The sequence below is a fragment of the Balaenoptera ricei genome, chromosome 4 (assembly GCF_028023285.1).
Source record: "Balaenoptera ricei isolate mBalRic1 chromosome 4, mBalRic1.hap2, whole genome shotgun sequence".
In the NCBI taxonomy this organism is placed as follows: domain Eukaryota; kingdom Metazoa; phylum Chordata; class Mammalia; order Artiodactyla; family Balaenopteridae; genus Balaenoptera; species Balaenoptera ricei.
Genome location: NC_082642.1, coordinates 34,597,164 through 34,610,338, shown reverse-complemented (window position 1 = coordinate 34,610,338; position 13,175 = coordinate 34,597,164). Strand labels below are relative to the sequence as shown.

General features: G+C 39.1%; 1 protein-coding gene across 4 annotated transcripts in view; it reads left to right on the top strand.

Annotated features, from left to right (window-relative positions):
• The window catches only part of ZNF385D (zinc finger protein 385D), a 949,347-nt gene that overhangs the window by 852,260 nt on the left and 83,912 nt on the right, over window positions 1-13,175 (top strand). For all 4 annotated transcript variants that reach the window (XM_059920403.1, XM_059920405.1, XM_059920406.1 and 1 more), the window contains one exon: window positions 57-219. In XM_059920403.1, the coding sequence (XP_059776386.1) occupies window positions 57-219 (163 nt within the window). The remainder of the gene's footprint in view (window positions 1-56; window positions 220-13,175) is intronic.

Here is a 13,175-nt window from a genome sequence, read left to right as displayed (position 1 = left end):
GAATGCCAGTTTAGAAATGAGCCTGATTGCATGGTTCATTTTGTTCTCCTTTGTAGAGCCAGGCTGCGGCCCACTACAAAGGCACGAAACATGCCAAGAAGCTCAAAGCATTGGAAGCCATGAAAAATAAGCAGAAATCTGTAACTGCCAAGGACAGCGCAAAGACTACCTTCACCTCCATCACTACCAATACCATCAATACCAGCTCTGACAAAACAGGTTAAGCGATGCTCTTTGTTGTGTTATTGTCGTCTTCACCCTTGTTGTTCGGGGGCTCCTTCCCTTGCCTGACTGTATCTGTTGCTGGTGTCCCTTCCACCTTGATTCATGCTCGATCCATCTTTCTATGTATTGGTAATGCTTCCCCCTCATTTTTCCAGTACCCTTGAGCGATGACGATAATCACGATAATCAGTAATGTTGCAGATTTTGCATTGGAAACAGTCCTATGGCTGTTTTAGAGGAACACAAGGGTCAGAAGGGCATTTAAAGCCATACCTCTTTTTGAGAAGTGAACCTTTCCAGTGTGTATCGTTTGCATCTTGTATGCAAGCACGTTAGCCTGTAACTGCATGGCAGATTTGATTTAACTGTGAGTACACAGCAGCATATGCCAAATGAATCAAGAAGGCCCCCATAAGGGCATTATTACTGACAGGGTTTATTCTCATAAATCCCAAACATTGCATTGTTTTAAGTAGGGGCTGTGTGAATCTCGGCTTGTTTGTTATGGCTGGGTAACCTTCCCTCTGCATACACAGGTAAGTGTTATTGATACCAATTATTCTTTTTAACAGTCTTCACAGTGAAATAACGGCCTCTGAATGGTCCCTTGGGATAGCTCCTCAAGCAACCGGTTTATTCACGGCAGGGGAAGCCAGTGGGGTTTCCATAAGCTGGCATTAAAAATATAAGACCACTGGTCCTCGAAACTTACATAAAAAGAGATCCCGTGTGATTCACGGATGTACACACATCCATTTAATAAATCACTTTCTAAGAATACAAGGGCTGGTGTGTGTCAGTTGCTTTCCAGCCCCTACAAATAGCAGTGGTCAGGAAGTATGTATGTTGTCATCGATGGTTAATGTCTTAACTAGAAGAGATCTTCTGGCCCTGGCTGATGAAAATATAAAATCAACAGTGAACCAATGCAACAGATTAAAGCAACGTTATTACACGTGGTACACCCATGAGACCTATAATACGTAGTCCTCAAAGGATCTGGAGAGATGCTTGCTCCCGTGTGAATCTGTAAGGGACGACAGTGTCCTCTGTGAGTTCCCACAACACATTTTATATACTTCATCTAAATATTATTGGTGCATGCATCATGCCTCCTTCCTGAGTACCCTGTATACTCTCTGAGGCTGAGTGACCTCTCGTCATCTTTGTACCCCAGCACCTGTCTGACGCGGGGTAGGTGCTGAGTAAAATGTCTGTTGGCTGCATTTTCTCTCATCCCTTTGATTCTCTGATTCATCCGGTTTTGTGTCACAACATATACAGGGGGAAGAAAAAAAAAAAAAAAAACTCGTCATGTTCATTTCTTTGGTATCCAGAGCAAGAGCTGAATTATACCGTCTTATTAATTTAGATGTAAAACTTTGTAGGGAACACATTAGTCTTTTATCCATTAATTGAAAATTCACCGCCTTATTTTGGGGGCTGTAGGGGAAGTGAGCAGTCTTGAAGCAGGTGAGTGTAATTTCTGCTCCCAGATATTGGCATCTGGGATGGGATCCCTAAAGCCATACTCGCCATAGAGACATGTATTTCATTTGCAAAAAGACAGTAGGTAGGAAGAATAAAGATGTAAATTTGATGTAAAAGGTTTGATATAAAGAGATGAGTTTGATGTAAAGTTTTTACTCGTTGCCAGACTCTTCTACTCCTAGACATTTTTATCAATAATGGCTGTTTGGATTACCTTGACTTCTCTTTAAAATGCAAAAAATCCCTGTTACACAGAGATGCATGCCATTTAGGAATATATATATGTACATGGTGGGTAGAGCTGCTGACTGGACTTAAGAAATGCTCCCTTGTGTGTCATCTCCATTACATAAATGAGTTATGAATACATACCTCCATCCCTCGCCTGAGAGACTAGAGTGGAAAGGCTCTGTCCTCTTGGAGGATGAATGGAAACTAGTTTGGACTGGGTTGTGGGACAGAGCCTACATAAGATAGACAGATTCCTAGTGGGGATGCCAGATTCACCTAGTGGTTAGAATGGTGTTGAAATGGTGAAATGCCCTTTCTAGCTGGAGCTAGAGAAAATTCCAGAAGGACAGAGGGATAATAAAATCTGCAAAGTTAGTACAAATATCTTAAAGCCAAAGTAAGGAAGTGCTGGGCATCTGGAAGGGATTGGCTCCCTGATCCAAGGGGACCTCTACCCACAAAGAAACAGGTCATACAGGTTGAAAGACTAACGATTCCAGCACACTCACTAGATGTTTTAAGCCAAAGTCTATCCTTATCTGGGATTTCTGCAAAACTACCTATGAGAAATAGCCCAAAAAACTCCTGGAATTTCATAGACTCTTAGCCCATTCGTATTGCAGTATGAATCCGAGGCACCTATGCTGACAAATTGGAGTTTTCTTAAAGCTATTACTTGTCCTTTTTATTACTGCCTGTGTCCTCATACTGATTGGGAAGGAGCACAGCTCTGAAAACAGGATGGGTCTCTGAGCTAGTTTCTTACAACAGTTAAATACTCAGAGGCAGAAGGGGAAAGAGAGAAGACTCTGAAATCAAAGGCCACGTATTTTTTAATAATAAAACATTGTAACCTTTCTACTTAATGTAAAAAGTTGTTTTGTGGTTTGTGGACTTATCCATGCATAAAAGGTATAGAGACATTAAATCACTTTCACTAATTTTACCAAATTGTTCTTAACAAGAATTTAATATATATGTAGGCGAATTGCCTTTAAAAATGCTTGAGTATACAGTGATGTGATAGACAAGAATCTTAAGAGAAGGTTGGACAACAATAGTAAAAAAAAAAAAAAAAAGAAAGCAAGAAGTGGTATAGACTTGAATTTAAAAATTGCTTTGGAGGTTTTCCTGGGATTCTTTAAAACACAAGAAATAGAATACACATAAAAACCAAATTCTCATTCCAAATCTACTTACAAAAAGAGAATGTAGACAAACAATTCCTTCTAAATTCCTAAGTCATGTATTATGGGCTTAAATTGCTGCCTTAGGCTAATAAATATGTCTACATATTTGGGCTTACATGAGGGCTAAGGTCTCAGTCACTAACTTCGTGATCTTGGGATTCTTTCCCCCTCCTTCTACCAGTCTGCAGGCTGGAGTGGTGAGCAATTCAGTGATCAACCACCAGCTGCTCCCAGATAGCCTCGTTCCCCTACTGTTAGGCAAGAAGACACTCCCTAACGTTAATACATAATTTTAGTTCTTACAATCTAATGAGGAGTGTTTGGTGAATTTACACAAAGAAAAATTTACAGGCAAAAGTAATATTTTTAAAAATATTTCAAACACTCAAAATTGTTGGTATGCGAGGGTGATTGCTATTCATTCACAGAATATTCCATGGAGCAAACATTTCCAAAGGTGACCAGAATAACTTTGCCTGACTTAGCAAGGTTTTTTAAAAATTTTTTTTAATTGAAGTATAGTTGCTTTACAATGTTGTGTTAGTTTTAGGTGTACAGCAAAGTGATTTGGTTTATATATATACACACATATACATATATACCTACATATATATGTATTCTTTTTGGATTCTTTTCCATTATAGGTTATTACAAGATATTGAATATAGTTCCCTGTGCTACACAGTAGGTCCTGTCGTTTATCTATTTTATATACAGTAGTATATAGTAGTATCTGTTAATCCCAAACTCCTAATTTATCCCTCCCCTCGTTTTTTTTTTTAATGCAAGTTTTCTATACAGAAAAAGTAATGACAAAACTTAAGAAATTATGCTTAAAGTAACTTGGCAAATATAGCTCAATTGACATTTTTTTCCTGTGAAATGACACATTCGCAATTGTTGGATTAAGTCTTGTGCAAAGTCATTCTCTGGTCTTTCTTTACTTTCCCTTTCTGGACAATTTTATTCATTCCTATGACCTATCCATTAGGTTAGGCTAGGTGAATCTGCAGTAATAAACAACTGCCAACTCCTGGTGGCTTTTACAGCCACTAATTATTTCTCTCACACCCTACAGAGCAGCTATGGGTTTTTTTTTTTGTTTTTTTTTTCCTTTGTTAATTTAACTCTAGGGCCATGCTAATGAAGCAGTCACTAGCTCGGCATTACCAGTTCTATGGAAGAGGAAAAAAGAAGGGTGTGAATCAATAGGCTTTTAAAGCTTTTTAATGCAAGTGACTTAACTTTCCTCTCTCTTTCCTTGGCGAGTCACATGATCAAGCCTGATTATAAAGGGCAGGGAAGAATAATCTCCTTCAGGGAAGGGGACAGATATTAGTGAGCAATAAAGCACCACATCCCACCATGGCTTCCTCCATCCCTGTGTTGGAGTCTCAGCATTCCACATCTCCAGCCTTGTTCTTCTCCTAAAATCTGACCTGATTTCTTTTTTTTAAATAAATTTTATTTATGTATTTATTTTTAAAACCCAGCTGCATTGGGTCTTTTGTTGCTGCATGCGGGCTTTCTCTGGTTGCAGCGAGCGGGGGCTACTCTTCGTTGTGGTGCACGGGCTTCTCATTGCGGTGGCTTCTCTTGTTGCGGAGCACGGGCTCTAGGTGCGTGGGCTCAGTAGTTGTGGCGCACGGGCTCAGTAGTTGTGGCGCACAGGCTTAGTAGTTGTGGTGCACGGGCTTAGTTGCTCCACGGCATGTGGGATCTTCCCGGACCAGAGTTTGAACCCGTGTCCCCTGCATTGGCAGGAGGATTCTTAACCACTGAACCACTAGGGAAATCCCTGACCTGATTTCTAAGGCTTATTGGTCACTCACTTGGATGCTTTGTTAGCACCTCTATTTTGCAGGTTCAAAAAAAAAATAAGCCTAACTTTGACCATCCTCCCCAACTTTCTCTCCATCCTGTCTTCCCGAGTTTTATTTTTGATCCTGGAGCTCATAGACCTGAAACCTTCTATCCGTCTTAGCCTCTTCTTCCTATCTCAGGCCACACATCCGTTCAGTGGTTGGAACCCACTCCCCTCACATTCCCAGGAGACGTCCTTCACTCTTTCACACATGGTTTCTACCCATATCCCGGCCTCATGGGTCTCAGTTTTACTCCTACCATTGCCCTAGCCTCCATGCAAGTCCAACTGCCTCCATTCTGGCCCCTTGACAACCATATCCTTCATTCTACTGCCCATTTATACTAGACGGTATATAAGGCACAGCACTAACCCACTCAGAACCTTCATTGTGCCTTTATGCTGGACCTCATGGTCCCCCGTGGTTTGATCACAACCTGCCTTTCCAAACTTTTCTTCTGTTGTTCACCTGCAGTATTCTCCACTAGAGACGTGATCCCCCTGCATCTTTGTTTCTTATACTGTTCTTCTAAATTTCTCCCTTAAAGTGTGTCACTTTTCTCTTCTTCGTTCTGCCTATGAAGTCCCATAAGAATCCGTATCTTCCTAACTGCCCTATCTTATTCTTGTTCAAATATAATTTTTATGTCTTTACCTTTTCCTATGGCCAGATGATATGCTCATTTAGAGAACATACTTGCATAATCCTTTTATTTATCTTTTTTTCTTTAAAGAGTACTTTTTGTGTAAAAGATAACAAGTAGTTTTAAAACCTGAAGCAATCAGTTTTGCGCTCTTGTTCTTGAATTAAAAGCAAACCTCTAGACTTTTTTATTTGTGAATACCTGATTGCATGAAAGAACAATGGTTCTCATTAATTCAAAGAATTCTGAGATATTGCTCATCAAATTTCAGAGTTGCAGGTTTTCTTAAAGGTCATCAAGTCTAATTCCTGAAGTTTGTTTGTTGTTTGTTTGCTTCTTTTGAGATTCCCTGGTTACACAGGTAAAGAAGACTTGACATTTCTAATGTTCCTTCAGTGACTATCAATCAGGAGTTAATTAGCCTATTGAGTTTTAGATTTACCATAGTCATCTACTTGGTAAGATCTGAGAACATTTCTCCCTGGTTCTATTACATAATTCTCTCAAGTCTCAGCGAATTGCAAATATAGTCATTAGATAAAGCTACTATGTTACAAGTTAAATTTGCACTTTTCTCTCTAATGATTCAGTCTTCTTTGTATCAATTTTCCCCTCTCTTCTTCTTTTTGGCAATTCAAAATTATCATCCAGGGATGTTGTACTCACCTGACCCAAAGGTGCCAAGAGTGAAATACTTCTGAATCTATTTTTGAAAAGGTCTGTGAATGCAAAGGAATATTTATTTACTCTGAATTAATAATTGATTATAAGTGTTTATTGGAATTCAAATTATTTATACTTAGAGTGATGGAGACTTTTCTAATGATAAGGAAGGTATCCAATGGAAAGTGATATCCAATGACTACAAATAAATACATGAGGAAACAAAGCCTCTTTGTGAATGTCAGTCAATTTTATAAGGTCACAGAGTCTGGGGTCTTTCCTTTCCTGAGCCTTATCCTCTCAAGCCAGCTGTTTACATCAGGCTCAGTGCCAGGCAGCGCTAGGCACACACTTTTTTTCCCTTTCCATTTAAGTAGAAGCTAAATCATGAGAATGGTGACCTGGAAATAAAAGTGGTAGATGAGTAGTTTGTAAGGAAAAGCCAGTCCAATGCCATTTAGAAAACAGACACATAGTTTTCAGCGGAGGACAAGAGAGAATTAGCTTTGTTTCTGTTTTCATAAGGAAATTGGGAAAAGTTTGCTTTTCTTGACAAAGGCTTCAGACAAAGGTCCCAAGTGTTGAAAATGATAACAGAATACAAGCTGGGTTTGACATCAGAAAGCCATGCATCTTTGAAATTGTGTTATACATTTGTATGTATGATATAGTATGGAATATATCAGATGGTATTTTATTATATAAATATTTTACATACATATTTATTGATATGCAAGATTCTGTCTTTAATACCTGTTCCTGAAATACCCCACTATGCCAGGTCTTTATAATCAGCATTGCCCATTTTCTTTAAGAAGAGGAACACATGCTTTTGTGGCTTATGAAGCCATAGCTCTTTTGACCTTTCAGAGGCAATACGAAGTCATTTGAAAAGGGACACATTTCTATCAGCACTTACAGATCTGGTGTAGTGACGTAAAAATGCCCCTCTTGGCGGAGTGGAAATTGTGCTGGCTCCTGGGGTCTTTCTTTTCTCACCCGTTCTCCCAAACAAAGACCCCCTGGAACAGTCACTAATACAATAAAGGACCCCATTGCCAGCATCTTGGCACAGGAGTTGAACCACTGTTGTGAGACCACTGATGCCTTAAGTGGTTTTTCTTTTCTTAGCGCTGGCTCATGACATGCTTCTGACTGGTCAAAGAAAGAGCCTTTATCAAGTGTCCCCTGCTCAAGATGTGTAATAAGTACCAGCAGTGTGTGCTGGTAGCAGATCTCTAGAGAGATTAAAAAAGAGAAGGGAAATTCAGAAAGGAGACACACACACACACACACAAACTCCAGATGCTTATTTGAATATTGTGGTTCCAGGATCCTTGTGTATGAACCAGTGATGACAGATCATACATTAGGGGTGATATGGAAATCACAAACAATATTCTATCCCGTTCTTTTTGTGCCTGAGGAAATCAAGATGAATGGTATTGTGCTGATAAAAGCTTTGACCCAGATACATTACACAAACCCAATCCTTGAATCACAGAAGAATTTCACAAAAAATTCTTCATCTGGACAGCAACATGTTGTCTTCCTAAACGTAATGAATGAATGAAGCAGTGAGAACCTACATTTCCTAAAGGACCTGTCGTCTATCCATGGTCAAGGGCTGGGGTATGGTGTGCATGATAGGAGGGGAATTAAAACTAAACTGACAAGCTAGACATAATTTATGTTATGGTTCAAAGAAACAGGGTCCCTGACTTGTGTGTGTGTGTGTATGTATCTGTACACACTTCGTGTATGTGACTGTCTTTCTTTAAGAAATAAATGATAAGCTAAACACCTAACCAGTATCTATGAAATAACAGACATCTGGATGAATTTTAAAAACTAAATTAAAACTCCCAGTGGCTTTGTCTACAGCTGTTACACTTCTGGAAACATCTGTGTCTATGTATGCATTTGTGTGTGTTTTTTAATTAATGGAGGCTTTTTTTCCCCCTATTTTTATGTTCTTCTTAGGAATCAAGTGGACATAAGCTTATATAATGATAAAATATTTCAACTGCAAAATAATAATTCTTAATGTTAGACTCTTAACTATAACAAAAAAGTTGAACAGTGATCAAATATGACAGAACATGAAGTGAGCACCTGTAAAAAAACACGTGGACCACGAGAGAACTTTGTCTCCAAAGTGGAAAAGTGAAGGGTTTAATATCTACTAGTAATAGACACGAAACGAATGTGAAACAAAACATGTTAGCAGCACATTTCTTATGGTCAGGAGCCATAAAGCTTCTACTGAATTCTTAGTATAGCACAAACTGAAACAAATATTTAAATTAAAAATTATACTTGCATTTCTGTTCAATGAATTCCAGACCCTTAAACATGGCATCAGAACTTTTTTGTGGTCTGACCTTTGCCTACTATTTCTGGCAGTCCTTCACATCTCTGTTGAACTCCAGCACAACAAAATTACTTGAGAATCCAGGGCAAGGTGCATACGTTCTTTTGCTTCGAAAAATCCTCCCTTATACCTCACCTCATCCCGTGTATCACCTGCCGAGGCACAGAGGATGCACACGTTGTGTGCCAGTGTTAGGTGTATGATGGGCATAAACATGTACAGATAGAATCACGTTCTTTGCCTGGCTGATTCCCATTTCCAGGCTTCTGTGTAAGTTCCGTCCTAGCACCTATTAAAATTGTGTATCTTCCTACTTGTCAACCCCATCAAATTTTCACCTCCTTGGTGGAGCATACACCTTTATCCCATACGTCTTTCTCCCAGCCACTAGCAGTTTTACATTCAAACTGTCAATAAACAGTGATGTATGAATTTTATTTTCAGGACTATTATCCTAAGAATTCTCTTTTTACAGTGAAAACTAATACACTCCCAAAATATATAGTACCAATTTCAACGCCTAGAGTCAATATATTTTACTAATTGAACTCTATTACATTTAACTACTTTATAATACACATCAACGCTATTAGCCAGTGTAACTCAGAATTTGAATGTGCAACCCTTGGGTTGAACATTTCCCAGAGACAGCATAAAATTAAGTTGCTCTTTTAATTACCTTAATTACATTCAGATTCATCATTAAATTACCCTGCTACTTCAGTTTCTAATGAGAGTGAAGAACATTTTGAAAAGCTCTATTGAGTTAGACTGACTATGTACTAACCAAGTTGTGTCATTGGTATCGGGTTAAATTTGAGGGCAGAGAGCATATTTAACTCAGTGGGGTAGAGTCTGCGTCGTGCTGCCAGTACACAGCCTTTGCTTTGCTTTTGCTGTGACTCAGTTTGCGGACAGCCTTGACAGCATTTTATACTTGCGTGATCGCTCAAGTCAATTACCCTCAGACTAACAGCTGGTGCCTGGCCAAACTCCAAGGTGAAGGTCAAGATGCAGAATGTGTCGCAGTCGGGATACTTACCCATTTGGACCTTATCATTTTTTGCCAGCTCTCTGGTAGAATTAAGTAAAACCAGAAAAGAATAGTGCATTTCTTTCATGCTGCTCAGGAAGTCGAAAAGCTTGTGGAAAAGAAAACCTTTCCCATCCTTCTCTGAACGGGTCAGAGATTTGAGCATCTGACTCTTGAACTCTAGGGTATTTATTTGTTCTTTTATCCACCCATTCATTCACACCCACTCATTGCTATTCAAATAATTTTGCAATATTTTAAGAGACTGCAGGGCTGCACAGTAAGGCACAGAATAGGTGTTCTACTCCCAGGGTGACTCCACTCTGGTTGGGAAACAAGAAATAAACCCAAAATATAATCCAGAGTAGGAAATGATTTGTCAGGGGAAAACAGCAGATATACGGCCATGAAAGTCCAGAGCAATTGGAATGATCCTTTCATAGGAGGGAGGTAGAGGGTTCACAAATACTACTAACCACACGTGCTAAACATGATGTCAAGGGTGGCAATCCCTAAAACAACTCCTTAGATGAAGTGTTTCGCTTAAACATTTAGGGCATATTCAGTATTTCTTCCTGTCCTCTCGTGGTTCACTTTAGTGAAGGAGCAAGAAGACAAGGCTAAAACAAAGAGGTTTAGAAATTCGATGTTAGAGGCTAGTGAAGGTTATAGGAGAATCTAACTCTTAATTTGCAGTTAAAGAAACCAGATTCTGAGTCAGATAACTTCGCTGATGTCAACATGTTTGTAAGAGGCAGAGCTAGGATTTGAACCGAGTTCTATCCCTGCAGCCTTGCGATCTCCTCGTAGGCAGCAAACCCCTTGATCCTCTCGTAGTCCTTGTTAGCACTACCCCACTGGGGTTTTTTGGCAGTCAAAAGTTAATTTTTCTAAATGAATATACAAAATTATCAAATAAAGATACCACAAGACTGCCTACAGTGGAAGGGATTAGAGTCTGGCAGGACAGGTATTATCTTCTAGGAATTTCCAGTTTGGAAAGTGCTTTAATTCTTTCAGGCAACTAAGGTGATATTTAGTGCAGTAATTTTGGTAATTGAAAATCCAGTAACTTAGAAAGGGTTGATTCAGAGCCCATAAATGCAAGCTTCTTCCTGTGTTACTAAGACATTTGAGATCAGTATATAGTGGTATTTAAAAATAAGGTGATGTAGTCTAAAGTTCAGGGGCATAAATAGTTTGCTCTATAAAGTTGGTGATTTCCTAAACAGGAGAAACAGTGTAGTTGTTATTTATATAGCTTTAAAAATTTCAATAGGTCATCATATTAATTTGTAAATGACTGACATCCCCATTTTAAGGAATTTTCTTTGCAGAAGACTGTATCAGAAATGAGACAGAAATCATATTTATCTCCCCATTAGTAGAAATATTTCATAAATCTCTCATTTGCCAAATATTTGGAAAAACATGTTAGTGATGTTGGATTTGTCTTTTAGTTATTTCGAGGTACCAGTATGTGTTAACATTTGTGCCCTAGGAAGAGGGGGTGGCTAATTGTCATCCTGAAAGATGAATGGATCTTAAAAAGGGTTTTGAAACAGTAGGTGAAAACCAATTTCTTACTTCAAAGTAATCCAGGATTCTAACCCAATTATATGCCTTTGTGTTAAAAAAACCACAAATCTAATAGCTGTGGTTGGAATAGCCATAGAATAATTTACTTGGCATGGCTGTCAAATTCATTGAGTACTTCTGTCCTCTATTATTCCCTTTTTTCAAAAGGGAAAAGGTGACATCTTCCATCAAACTTGCAATTAACGGGGGAAGGCAAGATAGTTTTTTTGAGTTGTATCTTGCAGAAATTTAATTTTTTATAATGCAAAGAGGAATGAAGGAAGGAAACCAAGTGGGACTTGATTAACAAAGTACTTTTTTCACGGGGAACACATCTAGAATCCATCAAGAAGGCCCATTCAATTTGCGGGTACTTTGTCATCAGATTAATTTAATTTAGGTGTTGTTAAAATTATTTGCCTTTACTTAAAAACCTCAGAAAGTCTTTGTTTTTTAGCTTCATCAAAATTCCACCCAGTGTAAATTTCTGCACAGCCAGGAGTTGCCAGTTTTATCCGTTGTCTTCTTATTCCAGAAAGAAAAATAAAACATTTACTATAATGTGCCCTACTCCCTGGTTTGGTCAATGTGCAAATGTACTTTTGGGTACCTCATTCATACTCAATCCAACATTAGCATCATGAAAACCACATGTATGGCTGTTTAAAATCTCTGTGGTGTGTTTTAATTTAATGAAAGCTTTTCCCAAATGCTTGAGTGTATATGTGTAGCTTTGCCTGCAGTGTGCAAATTAATATAAAATTTTACATAGCTGGATAGGATACAAGTATATTAGGTTGCAAAATGATGAATACTCACTGTCAAAAGTAAAAAAAAGACAAAACAAAACAAAAATGGAAAAGTCAGCCATTTGTCTATCAGAGTTCAACAAACCTTTTCTGTACAGGGTCCAGATATTAAGTATTTCAGCCGTTGTGGGTCATGCAATCTCTGTCACAGCTACTCAGCTCTGACCCTGTCGCATGAAAGCAGCCATTGCCAATATGTAAACGCATGAGCTGTGTTCCAATAAAACTTATTTACTAAAACACACGGCAGGCTGGATTTGGCCCACGGGCCATACTTTGCATATCCCTGGTCTAGTGGCCTCCAAATATTCAGCTGTTTGATATTTGTTCCAATTATCTGTGCATGCAAAACAAACCACTCAAAACTTGGTGGCGAGAAAAAAAAATTGTCATTTATCATCAGTATCTGTCATGATGATGAGCATCTTACTAGTAGTATTATTAGTATCATGTTATGAGATCTCTCATGATTCTGAGGTTAAGCAGTCAGTTTTTGCTTGGGTGGAGGGGTGAGGAGGACGGTCTCCCATGTAGTTACAGTCAAACGGCAGCTTGTGATGCAGTCATCCCCAGACCTTCCTCACTCACAGATCAGGCTGTTAGTGATGCTGCCTTTTGGTGGGACCCTCAGTGGGAGCTGTCTGCCAGAGCATCTACTGGTGGCCTTTCCACATGTCCTGGCCTCCTCACAGCATGGCATCTGGGTTCTGAAAAGATAGCTAGGCTGAAGCTCGAATTCCTTTTACGACCTAGCCTCTAATTTCCCAATATCCTTTCACTGAACTTACCCTATTGGTTGAGATGGGAACCAGAGGAGATGGTCAAGATGGTACCCAACGATGGCAGAGTGGCAGAGTCACAATGTCAGCCCATCATGTGAGATGGGAGTTCTTGCTCTGGCCACCTTTGTAAAATGAAACTGCCACAGTGGTATTTTAGTCTAGTCTGTTCTGCCCTGTGGTATTTGAACAGCAGCCATAGAAAAGGCAGGACAGGATTTGGAGATCAAGGGAGAAATTGGGACCGTAATAGGAAGAACACGTTGATCATGGTGATGAAGGCAAGCAGGATCT